The sequence below is a fragment of the Mobula birostris genome, chromosome X (genome assembly GCF_030028105.1).
Source record: "Mobula birostris isolate sMobBir1 chromosome X, sMobBir1.hap1, whole genome shotgun sequence".
NCBI classification, from domain to species: domain Eukaryota; kingdom Metazoa; phylum Chordata; class Chondrichthyes; order Myliobatiformes; family Myliobatidae; genus Mobula; species Mobula birostris.
This window is the reverse complement of record NC_092402.1, coordinates 54,395,616-54,422,292: the sequence shown is the minus strand read 5'-3', so window position 1 is coordinate 54,422,292 and position 26,677 is coordinate 54,395,616. Positions and strand designations below refer to the sequence as shown.

The window sequence follows — 26,677 nt, the reverse complement described above, 5'->3', positions numbered from 1 at the left end:
ATAAAGCCCAGAATTGTCCCTGCTTTAGTAATCACTTTCTCAACTCACCCTGCCACTTGTGCACCCATAGCCCAGGTCCCTCTGCTCCTGCACCACTTTTGAAACGGTTTGTCATATATTGCCTCTTCTCAATTTCGAAACCAAAATGAATTACCTCCCATTTCTCCAGATTGAACTGCATCTGCCCATTCCACCGGCATGTTTCTATCTTTCTGCAATTCATCAAAATTCACCTAGCAATACCTTCGAAAGGGGATAAAGCTCCAGCCCCATATGCAATATATCCCAGGTTATGAAAATGGATGGGGGTGTAGTCAGCAGGGCCCCTGACAAGGTCACACAGGGAAGGCTGGTAAGATCCTGTGGGATCTGAGGGAGAGCAACAAATTGGTTCCCAGATTGGCTCAGTGACAGAAAGCAGAGGGGAGTGCTTGGTGGGTGTTTTGTGACTGAGAACATGTTACCAGTGGGGTCCACAGGGATCAGTACTCGATCCCTTGCTTTTTGAGGTATACAGTCTGTTCATGATTTCGGGAGAATAGTAGGGCAGAACTGCTGCTTCGTAGCTCCAGGGACTGGGTTCATCCCAACCTCCAGCACCGTTTATGTGGAGTTTGCACATTCACCCTGCAAATGCATGGGACCAGTGTAAATGGGTGGTTGATGGTTAGCATGGACTCGATGGGCTGAAGGGCCTGTTTCCCTGCTGGGTGATTGTACAACTCTACTACAGAAGGGTGTGATTGAACTGGAGAAGGTGTGTCAGCTCTAGGGGGTGACTGGATTGTTCTCCTTGGGAGGGGTGCGGCTGAGGAAAGACAGAATTGAGGTATGTAGAATGACAAGGAGCCAGGATACAGGGAGCGGGCTGCAGGGGGTCCTAATAGAAGCATAGTGATTGGTGGGAGAATGAGAGCTGAGGCAAGAAGAACATTTCTCACTGTCTGGAGGGGTGTTGGAGGCAAGGCGTCCCATCCCCCACCCAGGGGTGCTGTCACTTCTGTAAGAGAAGGGGACACTGTGGGCCGACCAGTCTCCTTCTGCATCATTGACCACGTACGTGTCTGTTATTCCAGGAAATCCCGAACAGAGGATCTGCCTCCAGTGACGTTTCCCTCTACCACAACCAGATGTCACCTCTGCTTCCATGAGTCCATGCTTTTCAAAGGGGCAGCACTCAGAATGTACTCTGAGGCCTGTGATCTCCTGTTACTTTGGTTACGGACTCAAGCATACATTGGATGTTTCAACCATGATGGTCAAGATCACGTTCACTAGCCTCAGGACCATTCTAAGCTGCTGCTGATCCCTGCCACATCTCTCGCTTTGTGGCATCTCCAAACTCCAAGGAGAAGAGCAAAAGGATCCTACCTGATAATACACAGTTCGAAGACGCTGTCGCAGAGTTAGAACAAGAATAGCATGTGGGCAAATGGGATGAGTGTGGATGGGCAAGGAAAGGTCAGTATGCCCACAGTGGGCCGAAGGGCCTTTTGCATGCTGTACCATTCGATGGCCATTCAGCTCTACAGGGGATATACCACTGAGACTGGCTGAAAACCACACGTACCATGTGACATCAGTGTTGTTCACTGTGCAGGCCTTCTCCTCTGGGTTGAAGACAGAAGGCGACACTTTCAGCGTGGCACTTGCACGCACAATAGGCCTGGCCCTGGACCAAGAGACAAGAGCATTAGTTCCTGAAATGGTTGCTATGGCAACGAGGAGCAAGCTTGACAATCCTGAAACATCAAGGGTTTGCTGACATGATGGGAATTGACAGGAACTCATCACAACACATTTGCTTACATATACCAGTAGGATGTTTAGCAAACCCACTCCCTAGGGACAAGAAACCTTCCCCACATAAATGAGGAAGTCCTATTCCCTGGCACCTGACAGGCCAAAAGCAGCAAGGCCCCAAATCCTGAAGACATTTGGACCAGAGACCCAAGGAGTTGTTCAGAAAAGAGACGCGTTGAGATCAAGGCCACACCAGCAGCAATTTCCATCCCAATGCAAGGTCCCTGTGTCAAGCAGAGACCTGGAGAGATTTATGGTCTGTAAGGCTATGACTCATTCCCAAGCTAGGCTGGGAGTTTGAGAGGCGGGACATGGCAGTGCAGTGGGTGAGGGGTCTGACGGCCGAGAGCAAAGACAGTCCAAGGTTCCCTGATGTTGCTGCCACTCTCCTCAGAGGGAATGGAAGGAGATCTCCTCCACCTGCCACACACACACCTCACCCAGACTCGTCACAAACCGCAGTTGTAAGCCAGGACCTGATTCAGTGCTGACCTGCACAGTTGCCTGGCAGAGCAGTGGGTGTGAAGCCCACTTTGGTTTCTGCCTCCCTCCTTCATCAATGGCCCACCGAGCAGGGGGCCACAAACACTGACAGCACAGCCAAGTTTCTAATTAAAGGCGGACCAAGAGTTGGTGTTGGACGGCAGGAGCGAGGAACATCTCTGACAGGAGCTGGACTGGTTCTGTTCACCAAGCTGGGGAAAGAGAAAGGGGGCCACGTTGCGGGGCGGAGGAGCTTGCCTGTCAGTCAGGCACTTCCATCTTCTCTAGACGAGCAAGAGAAAACTCGTGTCAGGAAGCCAGACCGTGCAAGGGGTCACACCTGGAGCTGATATCGACACTATGCAGCAATCTAAAGCAAATATACTGAGCAGGCCATCTGCACCTTCTTACCTGTACACCACAGCCCGATCAACACCAAACGCCCCGACAATTACATCTGAAAAACAGAAATGTAACTGAACAGAACAGAACTACGAAGGGTTTACACTTCACTACAGGCAGTCTGGGGATGAACCAGGATACAGGTGGATACACAGGAGCATGAATTGTAACCTTAATGGAAACACGGCTCAAAGATGGCCAGGTGGTGACAGCTCAGTTCCTGTTTCCAGGCGAGAAGGGGAAGGACACGATGGTGCTGCTAGTTTCACCCTGACCGTCGTGCAAACTCTGAACAGAGAGCACCGTTCTCCCTGTGACCATGTGGGCTTCCTCCAGGTGCTCTGGTTACCTCCCACCTCCCAAAGGCGTGCAGGCTGATTGTCAGTATGGACTCGATGGGCTGAAGGGCCTGTTTCTGTGCTAGGTGACCCAGAATACCGGAAGCACAAATATAATGCTTCAACCGTGACGCCTATTCTGCTGCTCCCCCGTAAAGTGGGTGGGAGGAGGAGAGCTTACAATCCAAAGAAATACTGAAGTGGATACATACAGGTTTCATGAGAAGGGGGAGAGAGGAGTCTTGGTTTCAAGAATAACATGAACAAGTGGGAAGGATGATCATGCTACTTTTCCCCATTATAACTGTCCAAAACCAATGGCCTAGACTTTAATGTGCAAGGAAGAATATTTACCCCCCCCCCCGCCCACCGAGGAGTATGATTGGATTGAGGCACACACTGTCTGAGATGGTGTGGAGGCAGAGCCTCACTGTACATTTAAAATCCATCGAGACAAACACTTGAACCACCAAGGCAGAGAAGGGAGTGCCAAGTGCTGGGTATTGGGACTGGTGTAGGTGGGTAGCTAACAGTCAGCATGAAGATGACAGGCTGAATGGCCTGTTTCTGTACTGTGGGTGTACACTAATTGCTAGAAGTAACTCCACAGATTAAAATGGCCATAATAAGATTTACCTCTAGTACATGACAAACGAGAAGTAACGATGTTAAACCCTGATGCTTGGTTAGAACAGACACTGCACTGCGCACAACTCATCTCCGCTCTACAAAAGTCAAATCGAGACACTGGAGAAGGTGCAGAAACATTGACATGGCTGGGAGCTGAACAGGGAAGGGAAGAGTGAGGAGCTAGGGGCCCTTTTCTCTGGGAACATGAACAGTGAAGGCATGACTGGAGTTTTTACTGGCTGGGCCCAGCAGTGGTATTCCTGTATCAGGACGGTGAAACACTAGGACATGAACATCGTTACCTCAGAATTCAGGTGAAATTCTTTAGCTAGTGAGCGACGAGTCTGTGGTACTCAGCCCCATGGAGAGTGGCTCAGGTAAATGACATGGGGGCGCGAGGAGGAAGTCGGCAGAGAGGGATGGGAGGATGTGTCCTGAAAGGAAAGCAGCTGATCTCGGGCCCAATGGGCCCTATCTGTGTGATAGACGGAGCGTAGCTCCACGTTACCCCTGGGATGAGGGCTGGACTCACCCAGGAAACGGACTGCTCTTGCAAATGTCGCAGCAGCTCTGCCTTCTTTGTCACTTGCACTACCTGGATACAGAGCAGGCCACACAGTCCCACGGGCTGGTCCTGTAGCTCACTCCCTCACCCACTGATTCCCACTTGCGCTGAAACGTTTGAGGCTTAAAGTTCGATTGAACTCAGTCTGTAGTTGTTCCCTTAATGCACAAAAGGCAAATTTCCTCCATCACGGTCGGAAAAAAAATTGGCCTCCGCCGTTCTACGGGGAACGGATTCCCAGCACTCGGTGTGGGGCAGGGCTTGTTGACATCAATCCTCAATGGCCCTCTTGTAACATGCTCCACCTCCACCAACTGAGGAAACAGCTTTCCTCTCTCGCCCTCATCACTGCACGACACAGTGAATGAAAACGCAATGCTGGACGTGCTCATTGCCCGCACTTGGACCGTGTATCTGCATGCGAGAGGAAGGATGGGCACACAGAGGAGCAGCTGCAATACTGGCTCATTAAGAAGACCTGTTTCGACTGTCTCTCGGGTGAATTACACTAACTGAAGGAGCAGTTGGTGCCCCACCTCCCATCCCCACACTACAGTTCTGTGTAATACCTGGGTACCCGTTCATGTCCAAGTCTGTTGCTCCACGGATGGCAAAGCCGAAGCTTGCCGGCATCTTGGCGGTGGCTGCCCACTGTCCCGTCAGGATCTGGGAAGGGGTGCTGTTGAGGCCGTCGGGTCGCCCGTTGTAGATGTAGACCAGACCCTGGTCCCCAGCGTAAGGGGCTCCAACTGCCACATCTGTAGGCAGAAGGGCAGGCAGAATCAGTCTGAAGTCCCATCTAAACACACACAAAACTCAGCAGGTCAGGTAACATCTACAGAGAGGAATAAAGAGTCGACGTTTCGAGCCGAGACCCTTCTTCAACATTGGAAAGGAAGGAGGAAGAAGCCAGAATAAGGAGGTGGGGGAGCGGAAGGAGTACTAGCTGGAGGGTGATAGGTGGACAAGGTAAAGGGCTGAAGAAGGAATCTGATAGGAGAGGAGAATGGACCGTGGGAGAAAGGGAAGGAGGAGGGGAACCAGAGGGAGATGATGAGCAGGTGAGAAGAGAAGGGGTAAAGGGGAACTCAGAATTGGGAATGGAAAAAGAGAGGAGGAGGAGGGTGAGATTACCTGAAGCTGAAGAAATCAATGTTCATGCCATCACAGATACAACATAGGAGCAGGTCCTTCAGCCCACCATGACTATGCCAAATCAAACTAAACCACTTTTGCCTACACACGTTTGTCTAAGAGCGTCTCAAACGCCTCCATCATATTTGCCTCCACCACCACCCCCGGCAGCACATTCTAGGCATCCAACACTGTATAAAAACATGCCCACCCATCTCCTTTGAACTTCCCCCCCACCACCTTAAATGTACGCCCTCTAGATTAGACATTTCTACCTTTGACAGTCTGAATGGCAATCCTACGTATACCTCTTGTAGTTTTATAAACCTCGATCAGATCTCCCCTCAGTCTCTGAAGCTCCAGAGAAAACAACCCAAGTTCGTCCAAACTCTCCTTGTAGCTCGTGCTCTCTAATCCAAGCAGCATCTTGGTGAACCTCTTCTGCATTCTCACCAAAGCCTTGACGCCCTTCCTGTAATGGGGCAACCAGTACTACGCACAATACCTTAAGTTCAGCCTCTCAGAAGTTTTATATCTGTAACCTGACTACCTTACTCTTGAACCCAATGTGAACACCTTCCTCGCGACTATCAACCTATGGGGCCATTTTCAAGGAACTTTGCACTTGGACCCCAAGATCCCTCTGTTCTGTTGACAGTCCCATCATTTACATTTCATCTCTCTCTGTTTTGTGTAGGCATTTACTCCGCCCTTTGCTTTAAAAGGTGCTGCCCATTGCAAATTAAATGCCAACCATCCTCCCCCTCAATGGGTTAAATCCACCTTTCCAAAACCATGAGACCATAAGATAGAGAAGCAGAAGCAGGCCATTTGGTCCATCGAGACTACTCCACCATTCAATCATGGGCTGATCCAATTCTTCTAGTCATCCCCACTCCCCTGCCCTTCACCCCATACCCTTTGATACCCTGGCTAATCAAGAACCTATCTATCTCTGCCTTAAATGCACCCAGTGACTTGGCCTCCACAGCCGCTCATGGCAACAAATTCCACAGATTTACCACCCTCTGACTAAAGTAATTTCTCCGCATCTCTGTTCTAAATGGATGCCCTTTAATCCTGAAGTCGTGCCCTCTTGTCCTAGACTCCCCTACCATGGGAAATAACTTTGCCATACCTAATCTCCACTGCCATCCAGGGCCTGCAGAGGCGCAATTCCAGAGCTGCTCCACTCCAATGTCCTCCTTTCAGAGAGATCGTGGCGACCAGATCTCAGCCAATCAATTCAGCAAATGATTTATTTATTCACCCCCCCCCCCCCCCGCTGGAGCTGTGAATAATTATCCTTTAAACCAATCAAGGTAGCCTCAGAGGTTATGGAACTGAGACCTAGAAATGCTCTCACTGCAAGGAGAAGCAAACTCTGCATACCATTGAATCCATCTTGATCCAGGTCCCCTAACACTGCCACAGAGGTCCCGTATCGTCCATAGGTGTCCTTGCCCGTCAGGTTCTGAGTGATGTTAAATTCCAGCAGGCCAGTCTGTAGATAGACGTAGACTCGTCCAACCTCCTGCAGCCTTCCCCCAGAGTCTCGCTCCATAAACATCGGTGCGCCCACAAGAACATCGTCCAGCCTGTAAAATCAGCACTGTGTTTAGATGCTATGCAACAAACTGAGTGCAGGGCGAAGCTCCAGAGAGCCTGGGGGGTCAGCGTCAGTGGGATAAAACCGGCCAGCTGCCCACTTGGCCCATGCCTCAGAGACAGATGACCACTGGTGCTGGGAGCCCCTGACCTCCCACCCTGCAAGAAACCACAATCTGAGATGACAGGGACTGGCCCCAGGCAAGCTCTGAATTCCAGTTCCAGCGCCCCAGGCCCACTGAATCCCTGCCAGAACATCTTGAAACAGTGAAGTAAACCATTCGGAAGAGCCTCATGGAAGGGGAAACACAGCTTTGTTGTTTTTTTTTTGCTTCCACTGCAACAGTTTGCAGCTTCTAAGGAGCAGGCAGTGACAAGACAGCCAAGACTGGGGTCTTCCAGCCTGCCAACCAAAGGCTGGCCCATCTTCCCCAGTGCACTGCAGACAAAGGCCTCAGTCTGGCTCAGCACCCACCACAGCCCCCGAGGCAGAAGCGGAAATTGCCTCCACCCTGAACTCGCTCCCCAATGAAGTCACCGATAAAATCACAGCCAGCTGCATTCCCACCAGCTTGGCTGCCTACACAGCAAGATCTCAAACTGAGGCACTTTCTGACTGCTCACTGGGACACTTTGCCCTGTGTCAGGGTTGGGGCTCTGGGAAAACAGGGAGAGGGTCAAATGGGTGAGAGGTTTGGTTTTACAGGCCCCTGTATGATATTTAACTAGGAGAGAGGAGGTGGGAGATGGAGGCCTCTGAACAATGAAATGAGGGGTCTGCGTGTTGGCCCGGAAACATTACTCCAACACACGGGAGTTCAGCTTTAATTGAAAAGGGCTGTGAGCATCTTCCTGCCTGGTTTCTCCTTGAACGATTCTGCAGAACACGATGACACATGCACAAGCAATTAAAAGAGGAAATCACATTTGGCATATTTTAACAATCACTTCCTACAAAATGCTGATTGTAGGAGCTGACTGGCTCCTCCTCACTGGCTGGGACAACTCACCCATCACTGTTGATGTCAGTCACTGCCACAGTGTATCCAAAGTATGAGGCCATCTGGAAGAAATTAAGGAGAGACCTCTCAGTGTTTCATTGAATTACAGTGTGAGAGTGAGGGGGGAAGGAGTGAGAGAGTTGGCGGGGGAAGAGAGTGAGGTGGAGGAAAGAGAGTGGAGGGGGAAGAGAGTGCAGTGGGGGAAAAGAGTGGGGGGGAGAGTGGGAGGGAGAGAGTGGGGGGGAAAGAGTGGGGGGGAAGAGTGGGGGGGAGAGAGTGAGGGGGGAGAGAGTGAGGGGGGAGAGAGTGAGGGGGGAGAGAGTGAGGGGGGAGAGAGTGGGGGGGAGAGAGTAGGGGGGAGAGTGGGGGGGAGAGTGGGGGGGAGAGAGTGAGAGGGAGCTGGGAAGAGTGAGAGAGGGAGCGGGGACAGAGTGAGAGGGAGGGGGGACAGAGTGAGAGGGAGGGGGAGAGGAGAGAGGGAGGGGGAGAGAGTGAGAGGGAGGGGGAGAGAGTGAGAGGGAGGGGCAGAGACTGGGGGGGAGAGAGTTGGGGGGGAGTGGGGGGAGAGAGTGGGGGGGAGAGAGTGAGAGGGAGTTGGGAAGAGAGAGAGGGGGCGGGGACAGAGTGAGAGAGAGGGCGAGAGAGTGAGAGGGAGGGGGAGAGAGTGAGAGGGAGGGGGGACAGAGTGAGAGGGAGGGGGGACAGAGTGAGAGGGAGGGGGAGAGGAGAGAGGGAGGGGGAGAGAGTGAGAGGGAGGGGGAGAGAGTGAGAGGGAGGGGCAGAGACTGGGGGGGAGAGAGTTGGGGGGGAGTGGGGGGAGAGAGTGAGAGGGAGTTGGGAAGAGAGAGAGGAGGCGGGGACAGAGTGAGAGAGAGGGCGAGAGAGTGAGAGGGAGGGGGAGAGAGTGAGAGGGAGGGGGGACAGAGTGAGAGGGAGGGGGGACAGAGTGAGAGGGAGGGGGAGAGGAGAGAGGGAGGGGGAGAGAGTGAGAGGGAGCGGGGACAGAGTGAGAGGGAGGGGGAGAGAGTGAAGAATGAGCCTGTGTGTGGAAGCATTGCTCTTTTTTTCCAGGAGGTTCCCTCCTCTTGACAATTTCTAGGTGGAGCGATGCCTGGGTAATTTCCAAAGGCTCTCGGTCACAGACCAGCTGGTTCACACTGTGAATGAGGGTGGTGGTGCTCAGCAAGCGCAAGGCAGAGGAGGGGCAGGCAACTCCTGGGGCTTCTGGCCCGCTCACATGAGTGGGGTTTCTCAAGCAAGTGCGACATCGGTGGGTGGAAGCCCACGGAGGTGCAGTGTCCTTGGTTCCAATTCCCAACAGGAACTCACTCCTTTTGGGCTAGCTTGCACCCACAGCTCTGAAATCACTCTGGCTGGGCGAAAGCCTAAACAACAAGGGCTGGGTTGATCACAGACTGGTCAGGCTCCCTCAACCAGAGGGAATAACCTGGGGCTCTTAACTTCACTCACCCTATCACTGAACTGTTCCCACAAACTACAGACTCACTTTTAATAACTCTTCATCTCACATGTTCTTGATTATTGCTTATTTACTTCTTATTATTATGCTTCTTTTTTCTTTTTGTGCTTGCACAGTTTGTTGTCTTTTGCACATTGGTTGGTTTTTCTTGTGTAGGGTTTCACTGATTCTATCATGTTTCTTTGTATCTACTGTGTATGCCCACAAGAAAGTGAATCTCAGAGACCTACCTCGACAATAAATATACTTTGAACTTTGACCTTTGAATCTGATCACCCCATTAGCACACACTAGGGCCACTAGGCCATGGGAGCAAATAAACTGGCCCCCGGCCCAGATAATCCAAAGGCCCCCTGCCCAGGATCAGGCCACTGAGTGTTAAGCACAGATCAAAGCCAGTGACTTTAGACACACTGGGCTCTTGCTAGCTTGGTCCCTTAGCCAATAGTCTGTTGGGAAGTGTTGGGAAGTGTTGGGAAGCCCCTGAACAACTCAGGACTTGTGTCTCCGGAATGGTGGCAGAAAGAAACACAGCCGAGAAACAGAGAAACTTACCTGGTCACCGGATAAGTTGAATAAAGCTTTCATATTTGTCCCATTTAAAATGGTGACCTGTTGGAGAGATCAGAGCAGAGGTGAATCGAACATGTAACCTCGGGTGGAATAGAAATAAACAGGGCAAGGGTCCCATTCCAGGACGGGCTCCGGTGCAGTAAGTAAGACACTCTCAGCTGCACAGAGGGGTAACAGTGGCTCCGTCCCAGCCCCTCCTCAAGGGATGTTCTAAGCAGGCCTTCTGAGCTGTCAGATGTCTCCAGACCTTCCACCAAGGTGGATGTGCCTTTCAATTTTCATTCAGTACAGTTTGAGCCAAAAGGCTGTAAAGGGCTATCAGGGCAAGGTGGAGAGTCTGGGAAAACAGGGACGGAGCAAACAGTCATCAGACCAAACCACGTCCCACCTCCTTCTGCTCATCACATCATGAGGAGAGTCACTGACGCGCCAAAGTGCTTCAATCTGGTTCATGTTTCCAGCCAATGCAACTGAGGGAAATGTCCAGGCTCTTTTAAAGGGGAGGGGAATTAGACTCAGGCAAGGAAAGCAGCTCAGCGGCTGTGGCAATGGAGTCACACCTACAAAATGCAACTCAGGCTGACAGGCCTAGGAACTGTTGGAGGCCAAATTACGAAGGGCTATGGAAATGACCGTCAGTGCTGTGGATGCAGCTACAGCCCCTCCAGCATGGGGCCCTGGGGTCATCATCGCACAGAAACCCACAGGAGTGTGTTCCTCCCTCGGTGCGAGAGAGGCTGCTGTGTCCATGAGGGCCGATTTGACGGGCTAGCAGGCTCCCCATAATGAGGTTTACGCGAGGGCAGACTTCTAACCCAAGTGTCTGACTGCAATTGTCATATGCTTACATATCCAACGGAATGCGTCCCGCGTGGTACCCCGGTGACATAATCTGCCAACGAGAATAGACACACTGTCAATCTAGTTCCACTTCCTGGTCCTGCTCAAGTCTTCTCATCCCCTCCTCCTCCTCCTACCTGCTCACCCTCTCTCTCCAACCCCTCCCCTTCGCAGCACCCCCATCCCCTCACTCCCCTACCCACCGCTGCCCCTTCCCCTCTTCCCCATGACCACCTCACCGCCCCCTCCTTCCCACCCTTTCCCACACCGTTTTGCAAACAGTTTTCTCTGTGCAGAGTCACCAGAGAGACTGCAACATAGCCATAGAGAGATACAGCACAGAAACAGGCCCTTCGGCCCATCGAGTCTGTGCCGACCATCAACCACCCATTTACACCGATCTCATTTCATTCTCTCCACATTCCTGTCAACTCCCCCCCGATTCTAACTCTCACCCAATAACAGGGGATAATCTATAGTGACAATTAACCCACCGATCCCATGTCTTTGGGATGTAGAGAGAAACCCACAGCCACGGGGAGAACATGCAGATTCCACACAGAGAGCAACAGAGGTCAGGATAGAACCCGGATCTCTGAGGCTGTGAGGCAGGGGCTCTGCCCCTGGTAGTTTAAGGAAAAAGCCCTTTGACACCTTCCTGGGGTAAAGTAGGAATAGGCAGTGAATGCCAATGATTTTTCTCAGCTGCATATCCTGACAAGTTGCCTCAGTCACTCTACAATGCCCGACATATTACTGGCAAGCAGGAGAAACTCCATGAAGCAAGCTGGAACACTCTCGTGAATGCAGTGCACGCAGATCTTACCCTCAGTGGAATCTCCAGTAAACTCTCCAACAGCCACAGAGTAACCTTTGAAAGAGAAAGAACACAGCTTAGCACGACAGAAGAGGGAAGGAAGTGGGGAGAACTGAGTTCCAGTTTGCAAGTCTCCTTGCTGAGGCCTCAATGAGTCCAACGAAGTGAGTGCAGGCCACCACCGGCAGACACGCTCCTTCCCCATCAGCCGCTCAGGAGTGGGGACCGATCACTCATCGCGCAGGTGCGCAGTCACTCTGGGAACCGTCACGTGAACTTCGAGAGAAGCGCGAAGGTGTGGGGAGAGCCACGGTGTGTGAAGACCGAGCACCGCCTCCTGAAGCAGCCGCTGACCGCGAGGACCCTGGCCAGTGTCCAGCCAGGGGTGGCCCCATTTGGCCTGGAACCCAAAGCTGAGGCCCATCCAGCTTTTCCCAGATCTACTGTGCATAGAAAGTAGAACAATACAGCACAGTAGGGGACTTTCAGCCCACCTGCTGAAAGTCATGTGCTGACCTGCTAACCTACTCCAAGGTCAACCTAACCCTTCCCTCCTACATAACCCACTTTTCTATAATCCATGTGCCTATCTAAGAGTTTCTTAAATACCCCTAATCTATCTGCCTCTGCCACCATCCCTGGCAGAGCATACTACACACCCACCACTCTCTGTGTAAAAAACTGACCTCTGACATCCACCCCGAATACTCCCCTCCAATTAAATTTGACCATCACTGTTGAGGTCAGCATTCATTGCCTACCGCGCTTTGAACCGCTACAATCCCAGAGAACGGGCACTCATAGAATCACAATCTCAAGCAGAAGTTGTGAAATGTCTGATGGCAGCAGTACAGTGCAGGGATAACAAATTACTAGAAGTTACAATTTTAAAAAAAGAGCAAAAGATGAATAGTGTGGTTGTGTTCGCGGACCGTTCAGAAATCTGTTGGCAGAGGGGGAGAAGCTGTTGTCTACCGTGCAGGCGATCCCATAGCACTATTTTACAGGGTTTCTTTCAGCCTGGCCTCTCGCACACTTGTGACAAATAAAGCTAATCCTTAATCTTTATCTTTAGTGATTTCTCCGACCTGCCACACAGCTGGGCAACAGGTACCATTGGAGCCAGGACAGCAGAAGCTGTCCCTTTGAGCAGTCGGCTGTTAGGGTAAACACGACACATGCCGGAGCGGAGGGCAGGTCCCACTCACCAAGGTAACTGTCATCAAAGGAGGTCGGGGACGTAGCAGTTCGCATCTCCCCAGCCGTGAACTGAATATAGTTGAGGTCAGCACTGGGCTGAACCACGTCCTTGATGTAGGCAGAGACCAGCTGGCCTGAAAAACCAACACAGAAACCAATCAGAGCAGGGCCAAGAGAAAAGCTGGATCCCAAAGCCCTCCCCCGTCCACTGACCCTCAGGGATGGGATGTCTCACCATCTCCCCCTCCCAACCCCCAGCAGGGAGAGTTTCCGTGGAGAATCTGACAAGAGGATGCCTGGGTCAAGGGGGATGGGTGGGGGTGGTTCAGGAGGGGCACCGGTACTGTGGGCTACAGTGGTCAGGGGTGAGCGAGGCAGAGATTCCAGAGGCGTCAGCAGGAAGGGGAGAGGGCGGAGGCTGCGGGGAGTCAGATGTGGGGCAGTAGGGTTTGGCTGTCCTGAATGAACAGGGGTTCTCTGGGAGAGCTGAATGAGCCACTCCTGCTCCCATGGAGACGCTTCCTTGGCAGGTAGGCAGAAAAGACTCGGTATTGACAGTTGCTCTGGCCAGAACTTGTGAAATACTGTGGTAACATAGGTCAGGGTGAGGGTTTCTGCAGAGCTGAGCCTGGGTGGAGTCAGGAGGGTAGTGAAACAAGCAATCGCGGTGTTGAAATGGGCACAAGATGGAGTTTGTGAACAGTCCGGTTGGTAAAGGCTACAGATAGGGAACTGAGGATTGTGAGAAGGTTTTATCCCAGGTACACAGTGAGCTGCAGAGCACACCGAGAGAGGACAAGGAAACTGGGTGGAGATGCACGGCATTGGAGTGATGTGAAATCACTCAAAGCAATGGAGATATCCCAGAAAATGAAGTTTTGAATGTGAGGGAACATGAGAGACAGTGAGAATGAGAGAGAGAGAGAGAGAGAGACAGAGGGGGAGCTAGAGACAAAGAGAGAAAGAGAACAAGAGAGAAAGAATGAGAGAGAGACAAAGAGGGATAGAGAGACAGAGCGAGAAAGTGACTTAGAGAGAGAGACACACAGAGAAAGAAAGAGAGAGACAGAATGCAGAGAGAGTGGGAGAGCGGGAGAGAGGATAACCAGCTGTGGTGTTGGGTCCTGGATACAGAGCCTATCCATGCCCAGCTCCACTACATCCACACTCCTGCCTTACCTTGCCAGTAGAAACTGCCTGGCCCACCGAGCACCACCCGGCCACTCTGTAAGGACACAGAGAGTTGGCATTAGTGAACAGGCTCATACCCTGATACAACAGAGCCACCAGCTGTCCCCCCACTACGAGTGCAGACACCAACCATGGGTTTCATGGGTTCTGATGAAGCTGATGTGGGGGCTGCAAACTCTCCCACAGATGGGCAGACAGGGTGGGGTGGACCCTGATGTGGTTCACCTCTCCTTCCATCAGATTTGGCAGAGACAGTGTTGCTGGGATCTCCAGTGCCCTGAGATACCTGATGTAGACAGTCCAGGTCCTCAGAAGCTAACAGAAGGGTAGAAGCACTTTCCCCAGTCGACCACAGGCCATGCTGGTACGTTGAAGACAAACTACAGTGAAGCATCAGACTCTGCCGGCCCTGGAGACCTCTACAGAGTGCGCGGGAACCCATGAAGATCCAATTCTTGAGAAGCACAGAGCCCACAAACATACTGAGAGCGGTGGGGTCCAGTGTCCCAGTGCCTCAAGCTTAAAAAAGTCTGTGAAGAATGGCATTAAGTCGTGCCCTCTGCCCTGAAGGTGAACCATCTGGTCCCATTGCCGTGGCAAATCATCACCATGGCAACTGGGGCTCCCTGGTGGAGTTTGGTCACAGAAGCGACACCTCACTGAATCTCAGTAAGGAATGCAAGGTGGCACTCCTGGTGGCAGGCAGTGCCACTTTGATATCCATACACAGTCCAGGATGGCTGTTTGCAGAATCCCAAGGCTCTTACCTCTGTTAAGTCGGCACTGAAACCAGCCTGGCAGAATCCCTGGCCTGAAACCGAATGCCAATCTGTGGAAGTAGAGGCAGTCCAATTACATCAGTCACAAAGCTAATGCCTGAACCTCAGAAGTATCACTATGCCTGGAGCGCTGGGAGGTCGATGTGAAAGGAGAATACGCTAATGAGAGGATGCTTGCACAACAGCTTCATGTTTTGAGCTTTGGTGAAGCATCAACCACACAGGATGGGATGGGATGGGGTGGAAGATGAGTCATTACTCAGCCTATCCCGTACATTAACAGAACTTATCAGGGAGGGTAGGATATCCTGTGCCCTCGCTCCAACACACTTGCCCCGAGGTGGGTCTGAGACTTAGAGCCAGTGTGTACCAGGCCCAACTACACCATCGAATGTTGCTTTCTACCAAAGATGGGTCAGGGGGACCAAAAATTGGCCCCAGTGCCCTGGGATGCAGGCAAAGAGAGGAATCAAACCCCATCATGGGACATTAGAAGTGTCACCACCGACTGAGGGCAGTCAAGGGTTAAGGGGCATCCAGGACACTGGAGAGGGAACTGAAGGACCGCTGTGTCGGATCATTTACACAAGGCAGCACCTACTTGTTCGACATGGTGCGTACTCCACTACGTAGCTGAAGTTGCCCGTGGAGAGGTAGCAGGTCCCCACCAATTCGTGGTCCTGTTGATATTCTTTCCATGTGTAACGAGGGGCACAGGCCTGAGAAAAAGAGAAAGAGAACAATCAGACTTATGCTTCCTCGCAGAGAAAGGGTTCCTGGAAATCCCACCAAGTCCAGGGGGCGGTGCAGTGACAAGATGGGCTGAGGGCTGAACTTTACCCACCCAGTTCGTTCACCAGAGGCACATCACAAAGCCTCCAGCCTCCCCACACAGCACCGGCAAATACTGGCTCTTTTAAAACTTGACAAATCACAACGCTCAAAAATAAAGTGAACGCAAACTGCCCCTCTCTGATACGTCTCCACAGATGGGGAGACTTTGAACATCGGATTTGGACCCAGCCTCTATTACAATGAGGGGGGAGGGTGGTGGTGAGGATCCAGAGTATCAGGCAAATTAGAGGCTGGAAAGTGATGCAGAAGTCAGCGACAGCAACTTAAATAATACATCAAACATAATAGCACAGTACAGGCTCTTTGGCCCACAATGTTGCGTCGACTTTTTAACTTATTCTAAGATCAATTCCTCCTACCGAGCCCTCCATTTTTCTATCATCCATTTGCTGGTCTACAATACTGTGCAAAAGGCTTAGGCACCTATACGTAGCTAGGATGCTTGAGGTATTTGCCCAGTACTGTAGCAATTTTATGTATTGCACTGCTGCTGCTGCAAAAAACAACAAATTTCATGACTTATGTGAGTGATGATAAACCTGATTGTGATCTCGGTCTCTATTGTGAACTGAGAGTGAGAAGGGGGCAGGGAGAGGGGAATCATGGTTAGGAAAAGGGGAAGGGAGAGGGGAGGGAGCAGGAAGCACAGAGAGACATTCTGTAATTATCAGAAAACCAATTGTTTGGAATCAAAAGACCTTGCCTGGTGTCTCAGGGCTGGGTGTTCCGGCACCCACTCCACACCCCCCCCCCCCCACCTGTCCCACGGCACTCCACTCTTGCCATTCCCAACATCCTTTGCTCCCACCAGATTTACAGACTTGCTCTCTGCTCCACATTGACAAATACAGTACTGTGCAAAAGTCTTACGCACCCTAGCTTTATATATCTGCCTAAGAGCTTTGCTTTGCACTGAAAGTAGCTTAGATGCCCCTAACATATCAGAATCAGGTTTAATAGCTGCTTTTACCAGCACCCTCCACTCTGCACAAACAAAACTTACTTCTGACATTCCCCCATATACTCTCCTCCAATGCCCCCCATAGACAAGTGAGGCAGGAGTCTGTGTATTTCAACTATATTTATTTCAATGCAAGATGTCTGATAGAAAAGGTAAATGAACTCAGGGCATGAACAGCTACATAGGACTAGGTATTATAGCCATTACAGACGCATGGCGAAAGGAGTGATCGGACTGGTAGTTTAATGTTCCAGAGTACAGGTGCTATGGGTGGGACAGAGGTGGGATGAAGAGAGGAGGAGGAGGAGTTGATTAAGGGGAATATCATGGCATTAGTCAGAGATTAAATGAAGGGGAATGATTAAGGGGCATGTCACGGATGTAGTCAGAAATGACTACTGAAGGATCATCCAGAGAAACAAGAAGGGGATGATCACATTGTAGGCATTGTACCATAGGATCCCTATTAGACAACATGAATAAACGTGTAGGGAGGCTGTGCAAAGTTGTAAGAATAATTGGGTTGTCATAATAGGGAATTTTAACTTTCCTAATACAGAGTGGGGCTCCATAATGCTAAGGGCTGAGACTGGGAAGAATTTGTTCACTGTGGTCAGGAAGGTTTCCTCAGGAAATCTATAGATGGCCCTGGATGCACAAGAGATCTTGCAAATGCTGGCATTCTGGAACAATGCACACAAAATGCTGGAGGAATTCAGCAGTTCGCATTCACACGCAAAGGATTTCCTCACTGGCAAAGACGATTCAGGACCCCGAATGGCGATGAGGGAGGTGGTGTAGGGGCAGGTGTAGCACTCAGCATGGTTGCAGGGATAACTGCTGTGTTCCTCCAGCATTCTGTTTATGCTGCTTTCAGAGGGCCCGACTATGGAGAGGGCAAAGCTCGACCTGCTCTTGGGTAAAACGTCAGGGCAAGGGACTGGGGTGTCAGTGGGGGAGGAGCACTTTCAGGCCACTGACCGTTGTTCTATTAGATTTAACTTAGTTAAGGGAAGGGGCAGACCTGGTCCACAAGTTAAAGTTTTAAATTGCAGCAAGGTAAACTTGCAGAAGTTGACCGGAGAAGGTTGTTAGTGGGCAGGTTGGCGATACGCAGAAGTGAACAACACACATTTTTTGCTACTAGCGCACAAAGGAATTTAAAGTGCACACAAAAGGTTGTCACCCTTTACCTCGTTGGCATGTTAAGTACATTTCACGATCATGCACAATCACATTTCCTTTTCCGGTTTCTGATGCGGACAGTGTTGACAACGTGGAGTTTGCGCTGATTTGTCTGCAGATTTGAAAACTGGCTTGTTTGTACTGTTTTTATTGAAGAAATTATTGATTCACTATGTCGAATTCCAAAGAAGCAGTGGGCGTGAAGCGCAAAAGAACTGTTAGTTCATTGAAAGTGGAATGGCTTAATAAAACAGTAGAAACTGCTGCACCGGAAGCTCACAAGGTCAGGAACATGCAGCTACGAGAAATATTTATGTACAACTAGACAACGGGGTGACCTGTTGGGGCACCCTTTCAAAGAAGGGTGGTGCAGTCTGATGTGACCAGAATGAACATTAAATTTTCCTGAATGCTATTGCTATCTCTTTGATTTGGAAATTAAAGAAGAAAAACTCAGCTTATTAAAGAAGAAAATTGCGTAGCAAGACAAATATGTGACCAGACTGAACATTAAATATCCATGAAGTAAATTTGAAGGAATCGGGCTTGCTGGGTCGGGTCTGGAATTAAATGTCGGATGTAATGATGGATTTGGCCTTGAATAATCACAGAAGGATTCCATCGATTCCTAGTTGGAATGATTTCTTTGGCACCAAAGGATGTCATTTGGAAGAGGCAATTGTATTGTCTGATATTTTTCCTGAACTCGTTTGCAATATGTTCATTATTGCTGTACAAATAGAGTTCATTAGGTAGAGGCTGCAAATTGCCTATCCTGACCTTTCCCTTCATACAGCAGAAATGTGCGGTTTCTCCAGTGAATAGGAAGGCACGACAGTGAGGGCATACTCTGGTCATCGAACCAACATCAGCAGAAATGTGATGGCATGCGGGTCATGCATTTTGCCTTGCTCTTTCTCTGTCGAGGTATTGTCGTTGAAAGTGGCCATTGTTGTCTTCAGCAAGTCTTACAATAATTACTCCTTACCGCATATTCTCGAGTTAATCTTTCATTTTCTCCTCTGTCTCTTCCTCTCTCCTCCTTCTCTGCCTGTTTTTGTCATTCTGAAGACGTGCAGCCCTTTCATCCTTCATCTCTTCATCTCTTCTACCATTTGTTCTTTCTCTCTGATCCTGGAGTCGTGCGGCCCTGGCCTGATCGGATTCTTGTTCTCTCCTCCGCCTGTGCCTATTGTTGTCATTTTGGAGACGTGCATGCCTCTCCTCCTCTGTCTCATCTTCTCTCATCTTTTTTGTCCTGATTCTTTGATCCTGGAGTCGTGCGGCCCTGGCCTCATCCATTTGTTGTTCTCTCCCTCTCTTTGCCACTTCCCAACGACATTTGGCGTCATCTCTTGACCATAATGTCCCCCCGTTCTCTTTCCATAATTAGGCTATCCATATATTTTTACCCTAATGCTTGATAGAAGATAGGAAGCAGTACACCAAAGCCTCCAAGCTGCTGAGGCTGGCCGTGCTCATGCGTTGGGCTGTGGCGTCCCGATTTCCATGATGGCCAATCGGGTCTCGGGTGAAAAGCAGCCTGTTGATTTTTGGCGAATGAGCAATTTTATATGACTATATAACCCTGAACCTTGCCTGCATTCTGTAAGTTAGCACATTTTAATTCGATTGAGCCAAAAAAAAGTGCCGCTGTAATGTACCATTTGCGCTAATTGGAGGTCACAAACAGACAAACAAAGCATGAGAGTTTTAGTAGTATATAGATACAGAAACTGGTGTTACCTGTGTGTATTGTTGTGATGCAAAAGTTGCTGGAGAATTTGCAAGTAGGAAGAAGTGTAGTGATATTTGGAAGCTTGACTTTTTAAAGCGTCATTAAACAAACAAATCACCTATGGACTGTGTGTAAAGGCTCCAGTGAGAAAATCCTTCATTACCCGCTACAGGCCTGCTATGTAATGAATATACCTCTATATAAAATTCAGTGCACACATGTTGTTGTCACTGGGCAAAAGATTCCACAGCACAAGATTTTTGCACACACTGGTCATTACAAATTAGAGGGAATATTGATCGAGATCCATATGTTCCTGTTAGAGTGAAGGCCAAGGTTGGCAGGAGTAGGGATCCCTGGGTGACAAAGGACGTTGAGGTACTAGTCAGGAAAAAGTAGGAGGTATGGGTCAGGTACAGGCAGCTGAGATCAAGTGAATCCCAGAGAGAGTATAGGGGATGCTGGAGTGTACTCAAGAATGGAATCAGGAGGGAAAAAGGAAATATGAAATGCTTTGGAAGGAGAATCCAGCCAGACATTATAAATATAGTAAGAGAAAAGGGAAAGTGTACATGTTTTCCTGAAAGTGGAGTCACAGGTAGACAGGGTGGTGAAGCTGGCTCTTGGTATGTTGGCCTTCATCAGTCAGGACACCGACTATAAAATTTTGGAGATTTACCAGGAACCTGACAAACAATTTTTCTTTAAAAATTGCAGAATGTAGTCAGTATATGGAACAAGCTGCCAGAGAAAGAGGTTGAAGCAGGTACAATAACAACATTTAAAAGATTGTTTGTCCGACAGGTAGATGGTGATGAAAAGGTACATGGATTGGAAAGGTTTAGAAGGATATGGGTCAAACGCGGGCAAGTGATGCCAGCTTGGATAGGGCACCTTGGTTATCACGGATGAGTTGGGCCAAAGGGCCTGTGTCGGTGCTGTGTGAAAGGAGAGATGACAGACTGAAGGAAGGAAAGATGATATAGCAGAGCTCAGTCCAGGCAGCTGGGGGCCTGGCTGCCGCTGGAGGAATGATTGAAGCAGGATGTCGGAGAGGCAAGCGTTACACGAGCTGGGACATGAATTCACGCTCTCAGGGTATGGGAGGTAAACAGAATCAATGAACACCAACACCGCGGGGAAGCTGCAGAAACCAATGGCATTTGAACATGTGAAAGCCCGGTAGATAGGTATATCAGCACTTCATCAACAAAGTAGACGTCAGTCACAAAATCACAGCGCAGGAAGGAGCCTGCTCACAACATATCCTCAAAGGCGGGGTCTCTGGAATCCAGTCCTCACAGAGAGTCAATGATTAGTCCATAACACATTGGAGCAGAATTAGGCCATTTTCTCATTGAGTCTGCTCTGCCATTCTATATGGCTGATTTATTTTTCCTCTCCACCCAATTCTGCCTTCTCTCCATAACCTTTGACACCCTTACTAATCAAGACCCATCAACCTCTGCTTTAAATATACCCAATGACTTATCCTCCACAGCTGTCTCCGGCAATGAATTCCACAGATTCACCACCCTCTGGCTAAAGAAATTCCTCCTCTTCCCGGTTCCGAAGGGATAGCCTTCTATTCTGAGCGCTATGGTCCTGGAATCTCCCACTAATGGACGCATTCTCTCCACGTTTCACAAGACATGCTCGTTTTCATGAGTCAGCCCATAGTATTTGTTGGACTTTAACAAAACGCTGATTAGGCTGAACATGAAACACTCTATACAGTTCTGTCACCACACATTATGGGAAAGATGTGGCTGCAAAGGAAAGGGTGTAGAGTCACTACAGAAGGAGATTGATGGACTTTTGGACAGGAAAGGTATCAAGGAAGATGAGGATCAGACAAGAACAGGGTTCATGGATGGCATTATGGAAGGTGGCCTGAGTGACCCGACTGAGTGCGTCCACTGTTTCACCAGGAACACAGCTTGAGCAGGCTCAAGGGCCCCAGTGGCCCAGTGCTCTGTATCTGGAAAGGCCAAGGGCCTCCAGAAACTGGCTTCATTACCACCACCTCGTTATGGGGACCTGACATGGCCTGTTGGGGAAAATTCACATACAGATCTGTGCAGGCAGATGAAACTGAGAGAAATTAGAACAGGTAGGAAAGATTGCACAGTGCAGGCAGCTCTCACTTCATGAAAAAAGCACAAACACACACACCCTCAAACAGGGAAAACAATCACCCAGAATAATGGAGGCTCCTGCTGCTGCCTCCTAATGGAAGGCAGATGATGATTCCAACAGCAATTTACTACAGTGCACAATATGAAGACAATTTATACAGAAGCACATCAGCAATGCAAACAGATGGAGTGAGCCATAATTAGCATGATTCACGTGATGCTACATCCCTTCAATTAGTCTGTTGAAATGGTCAACAAACTCAATCACAAACTGGTGTCAAAAAGATTGCAATGGGATCCATTCCCACCGGTACCGTACCCCGGTATTATGCAGTGACGGACCCGTCCCCACCGGTACCGTACCCCGGTGTTACGCAGTGACAGACCCGTCCCCACCGGTACCGTATCCCGGTATTATGCAGTGACAGACCCGTCCCCACCGGTACCGTACCCCGGTGTTACGCAGTGACAGACCCGTCCCCACCGGTACCATGCCCCGGTGTTATACAGTGACAGATCCGTCCCCACCGGTACCGTGCTCCGGTGTTGCACAGTAATAGACCAGTCCCCACCGGTACTGTACCCTTGTGTTTTTAAATAACAAATGTCCCTACTTGTACTGTACCATGGTGCTATACAGAGACAGATCCATCTCCACCGTTACTGTTACAGACATCCCACCTCTCCCGGATCTTCCCGCATATTGATAGTGGCTCCCTGACGCCCGGAAATTATATACAATATCCCGGAAATAGATTTTTTTTGAAAGGGAGAGCGAGCATCCTGATTGGTCTCCCTTCGTGCTAAGAGTGGTCCCCAACCACCAGGCCATGAGGAAACAATATGATTTGGCGATATGAAATGATATGAGTCATTTGCACCTTTCCTCATTCCCTGTCACCCACTGTTGAACTTGAACACACGTGAGGTCATTACGCACGCGTCATCTATGTCAGCGCGGAAAGGAGATCAACTCCTCGAGCTTGTAAATGACGGCGGGCTGAAAAGTATGTTTGACATAACATCTCTGCCGGCATTCTGGATCAAAGTCAAGGCTGAATATCCTGAGATAGATGCGAAAGCACTGAAAACATTGCTTCCATTTCCAACATCATATCGCTGCGAAGCGAAGTTTTCTGCAATGAATACAACGAAAACTAAATTGCGGAATAGACTGGACATAAGGAACCCCCTTCGAGTATCGCTGTCTCCCCTCACCCCTCGATAGGACCGTCTTGTTGCAGGAAAACAAGCCCAGGGCTCCCACTGATTCAGCGATATTGGTGTGTTGCAATGATTTTATATGTTCATATGGGGAAAATATGTGCTGTGTGTTTAATATCCAAACGTTACTTAAAATGTTATGGTGCTATTGATTTATCACCTATATTCCGGTCGTGATTAACACCCCCCCCGTCCCCTGGGTCGGCCAGTCCGCAAGAATATTGTCAATATTAAGCCGGTCTGCGGTGCAAAAAATGTTGGGGACCCCTGCTAAGTAGACCTATCAGTTTTCTCTGTGGGCGAGCTTTACAGTCGACCTCAAAAATAATGACAGTGTTGCTCACTGCACTGTTTGCAACAGTGACTTTTCTATTGCCCATGGTGGGTTAAAATGTAAAAGACATGTTGAGGTGAGTTCAACAGGTGTCATTACAGCATAGCTAACGTTATTTAAACTAGCTGGCTAGCTGCTAAGAAGCTACTCTATTGATGTCCTACATGATGAGGCCAAACTCCCTGTAGACTTGCTTAAAGTTGTAATAGAATAAACATGATAATATAAGTACATATTTTAATGTCACATTTGCTGCATATACCCAACTTGGTTTACAGATTAGACAAGATCACTAAACAAAGTATTACATACACCCTTGGGGGTGGGGGGGGGTGCGATATGGTGTTGGGAGGGGGGGGGGGGCGGTGCTACCTCCCTGAAATGGTGGTGATACCTCCCTGAAATGAGTTTTTGCAGGGTGGGATGTCTGCTGTTATACAGAAATAAGACCATGTCTACTGGTACCATAGATACCCAGATTCACCACCTTCTGGCCAAAGAAACTCCTGATCTCTGTTCTGAAGGGAATTCCTTCTATTCTGAGGCTGTATCCTCTGGTCCTATTCTCCCTCACTCTCAGAAACATCCTCTCCAAGTCTACTCTATCTAGGCCAATCAATATTCAGAAGGTTTTAATGAGATCCTCCCTCATTCTTCTGGAGTCCTGTGAGTACAGGCCCAGAACCGTCAAACCCAGAACCATCAAACACTCCTCATACGTTAACCTTTTCATTTCCAGGATCATTCTCGTGAACATCCTCTGGACCCTCTCAAATGCCAGCACATCGGTCTTAGAATAAGGGCTGAAAACTGCCCCATTCCCATATTCCAAGTCTGAGTGCATGTACGTCTGCACACACATCCAGGTGCAGACATGTCAATTCCAGATAAATTGAGCACACCAAGTCCCAATGCTCCGATCCACGGGAATGCCAATGTGGCTGCATGGCACAGGAAGGCTGGACAACTCACCAGGACAGTGTGATTGCGTGATCGGATCGTTGCTCCCAACCACTGGCTGGACTTCAGTTCCAGTTCTTCAGACTCGTTGTACGGACGATTACCTGGAGCAAAACACAGCCACCATTTAGAATAAAACAGGAGCAAGTGTACCGCAACTTTCCTTGGAAGGCAATGAAACAGTTGGCATTGATTCATGCCAATGCATATCAGTGATTTCCTTCAGCAAATAATATTTTGAATACAGTACATTGGTCACTGTTAACAACGTTATATCAATGGAAGGAACAGGAGGCCCTGTGACTGAGTGCCCAAATCTCTCCCCAGCTGGGGATTTCCTCACCTCCAGAGGTCAGTGCTGGGGCCACTGGATTTGACATATATTCATGACCTAGACTCGGGTGTGCAGGGTAAAATGTCCAAACCTGCTGACGACCCATGGTTGGAAGTGCGATGGTCTGTAAGGAGGGGAGTGACTGTCTGTTCCAGGACAGTGTGAGGCTGGCAGAATGGGCAAACAGGAGGCAGATGGAATTTAACACAGAGAAGTGAGAAGTGAAACACTTTGGCAGAATGAACAAGGAGAGACACAGTGGGCCCACTGGCACAGTGCTGAAGGGTGTGGGAACAGAGAGACCCGGGTGTACATGAACGTCAGTGTTTGGGAGTGGCCGGGCATGGTGGGAGAGCAGTTGGTGAAGTGTTTGTGATCCTGGGATTCGGAGAGAGAGGCACAGAGAACAGACACAAGGAGGTGGTGTGGAACCTGGACAAACACTGGCTCGGACACAACTGGAGGACTGCATCCATTTCTGGTCACCACACTTTAGGGGCAGAAACAATCTACTAGAATGGCTCTGGGGATGAGGGGTCCCATCTGTAGGGTTAGACTGGAGAAGCTGGGCTTGTTTCCCCTGGAGTAAAGGAGGTTGAGGGGAGACATCTTCACCCAGAGAGCGGTGATGATCTGGGACTCAGTGTCTGTAGGAATGGAGTTTTGTACTGAAGATACAGGGGGTGGTTGTGAAGAAAATCTCTTCACTCAGAGAGCGGTGATGATCTGGGACTCAGTGTCTGTGGGAGGTGGAGACAGGATTAATCAGGGCCTTCAGTAGGGAACTGGATCGTCACCGGAGGGAGTTATTTGTACGGGGTGGGGAGCAAGCAGGGGAAATGGGGTGGGTGGGAGAGTCCACAGGGAGCCAGCAGAGACTCAATTGGATGAATGGCCTCCTGATGTGCTGAAGCTATTTTATCATTCATGCTTGGACCTTTTGTGGATGAAGAATGCAGACTGAGTGCTATCAAGACCATGGTATCATTGTAGCACATGACTGCTAAAGAGCTAAAGGATAACCAGAATGCTATTGCCCTTTTTTTAATTTAATTTTTGAGTGGTTCAGTTGGATTTTTCAGATCAAAGATCTTTCTATATATTCATGAATACATGAACATTATACTTTGATTGAAAAATCCAGTCCAGACTTGACATCACAAATGTATGACTACACAGGAATGCAAAGGAATGACGTAGTGGAAGTGATCTGTTCTCCTGGAGGGATGCCATGCCTCTGGAAAGGTGACGTACCTTCCAGGGAGTGCTTGTAAATCATCAAGGGTTGGAAACTCTGGTCAAAGTGTGAAGCATGTCATTTCCACCAAACCTGAAGGCAGGGAAGGTGTCTCACCAGGGATTGGTTTTGGTCCTCTGGCAAATGGGTCAGCAACGGCCAAAGCAGAAACATGCAAGAAGCCAGCCTGACTGAAAAGAACAGCAGCCCATTATCTGTGAGGGGCGAGGAAAGGTGCCAAGGGATTTGGGTTAGGCTGGAGAGAAACTTCATGCAGTAATTCCCTCAGGCCAGTGACAGAAGTCACTGGGCCCACAGTCAGTTCCCATCCAATCAGTCCAGAATAGGTCCCATTCAACATTAGCATTGCAACATAAGCCAAAATTCAACATGCCATTTTCCTCTTTCATTTGGACAACAGTTATTTAAGCCAGAAATAACAACCAGAAATTTGTTTGAGGAAGCAACTCGACTCAGATATGCATTTTGGTTGATAAATTTTGTAATGAAGGGAACTCACTCCTCCCCAGTCACTGCTGGGACCATCTGCAAATTTGTAAACCACCAGAAGCTCGGAGAAAGTAAATAAGACATTTCTGGTGGTTGTTGAGCAAAAGGCTTTTAAAAATCTCACAACTATGATAGCAAGTAATTTGGTCAGTGGTTAAGCATGGCGCAGTGCTGTGCTGTCAAGAGTTCATATAACTATACACTATGCCATTGAAATTGTTAGAATTGAATCCTTTGCAACACAAGGTCCAGAGTAGAATGACCATTTTCAAGTATTTCTAAGGCTTAGTAATAACCATAGCTGAAGGAGTCAAAATAAATTGGCCCAAGATATTATAGTAGAGATACAGTCGGCCC

At 49.4% G+C, this 26,677-nt stretch overlaps 1 protein-coding gene across 2 annotated transcripts in view; it reads right to left on the bottom strand.

Moving 5' to 3' along the window:
- Positions 1-26,677, bottom strand: part of LOC140191747 (integrin alpha-5-like) — a 137,380-nt gene that overhangs the window by 49,221 nt on the left and 61,482 nt on the right. For both annotated transcript variants that reach the window (XR_011883905.1, XM_072249450.1), the window contains exons 3-15: positions 24,252-24,343; positions 15,446-15,563; positions 14,833-14,894; positions 14,054-14,099; positions 12,883-13,008; positions 11,684-11,728; positions 10,866-10,909; positions 10,000-10,056; positions 7,974-8,026; positions 6,748-6,953; positions 4,791-4,979; positions 2,698-2,743; positions 1,571-1,672 (exon numbers count right to left, since the gene is read on the bottom strand). Coding sequence is in view for 1 of the 2 variants with exons in the window: in XM_072249450.1 (XP_072105551.1) it covers positions 1,571-1,672; positions 2,698-2,743; positions 4,791-4,979; positions 6,748-6,953; positions 7,974-8,026; positions 10,000-10,056; positions 10,866-10,909; positions 11,684-11,728; positions 12,883-13,008; positions 14,054-14,099; positions 14,833-14,894; positions 15,446-15,563; positions 24,252-24,343 (1,186 nt within the window). In the remaining variant the exon portion in view is untranslated. The remainder of the gene's footprint in view (positions 1-1,570; positions 1,673-2,697; positions 2,744-4,790; positions 4,980-6,747; positions 6,954-7,973; positions 8,027-9,999; positions 10,057-10,865; positions 10,910-11,683; positions 11,729-12,882; positions 13,009-14,053; positions 14,100-14,832; positions 14,895-15,445; positions 15,564-24,251; positions 24,344-26,677) is intronic.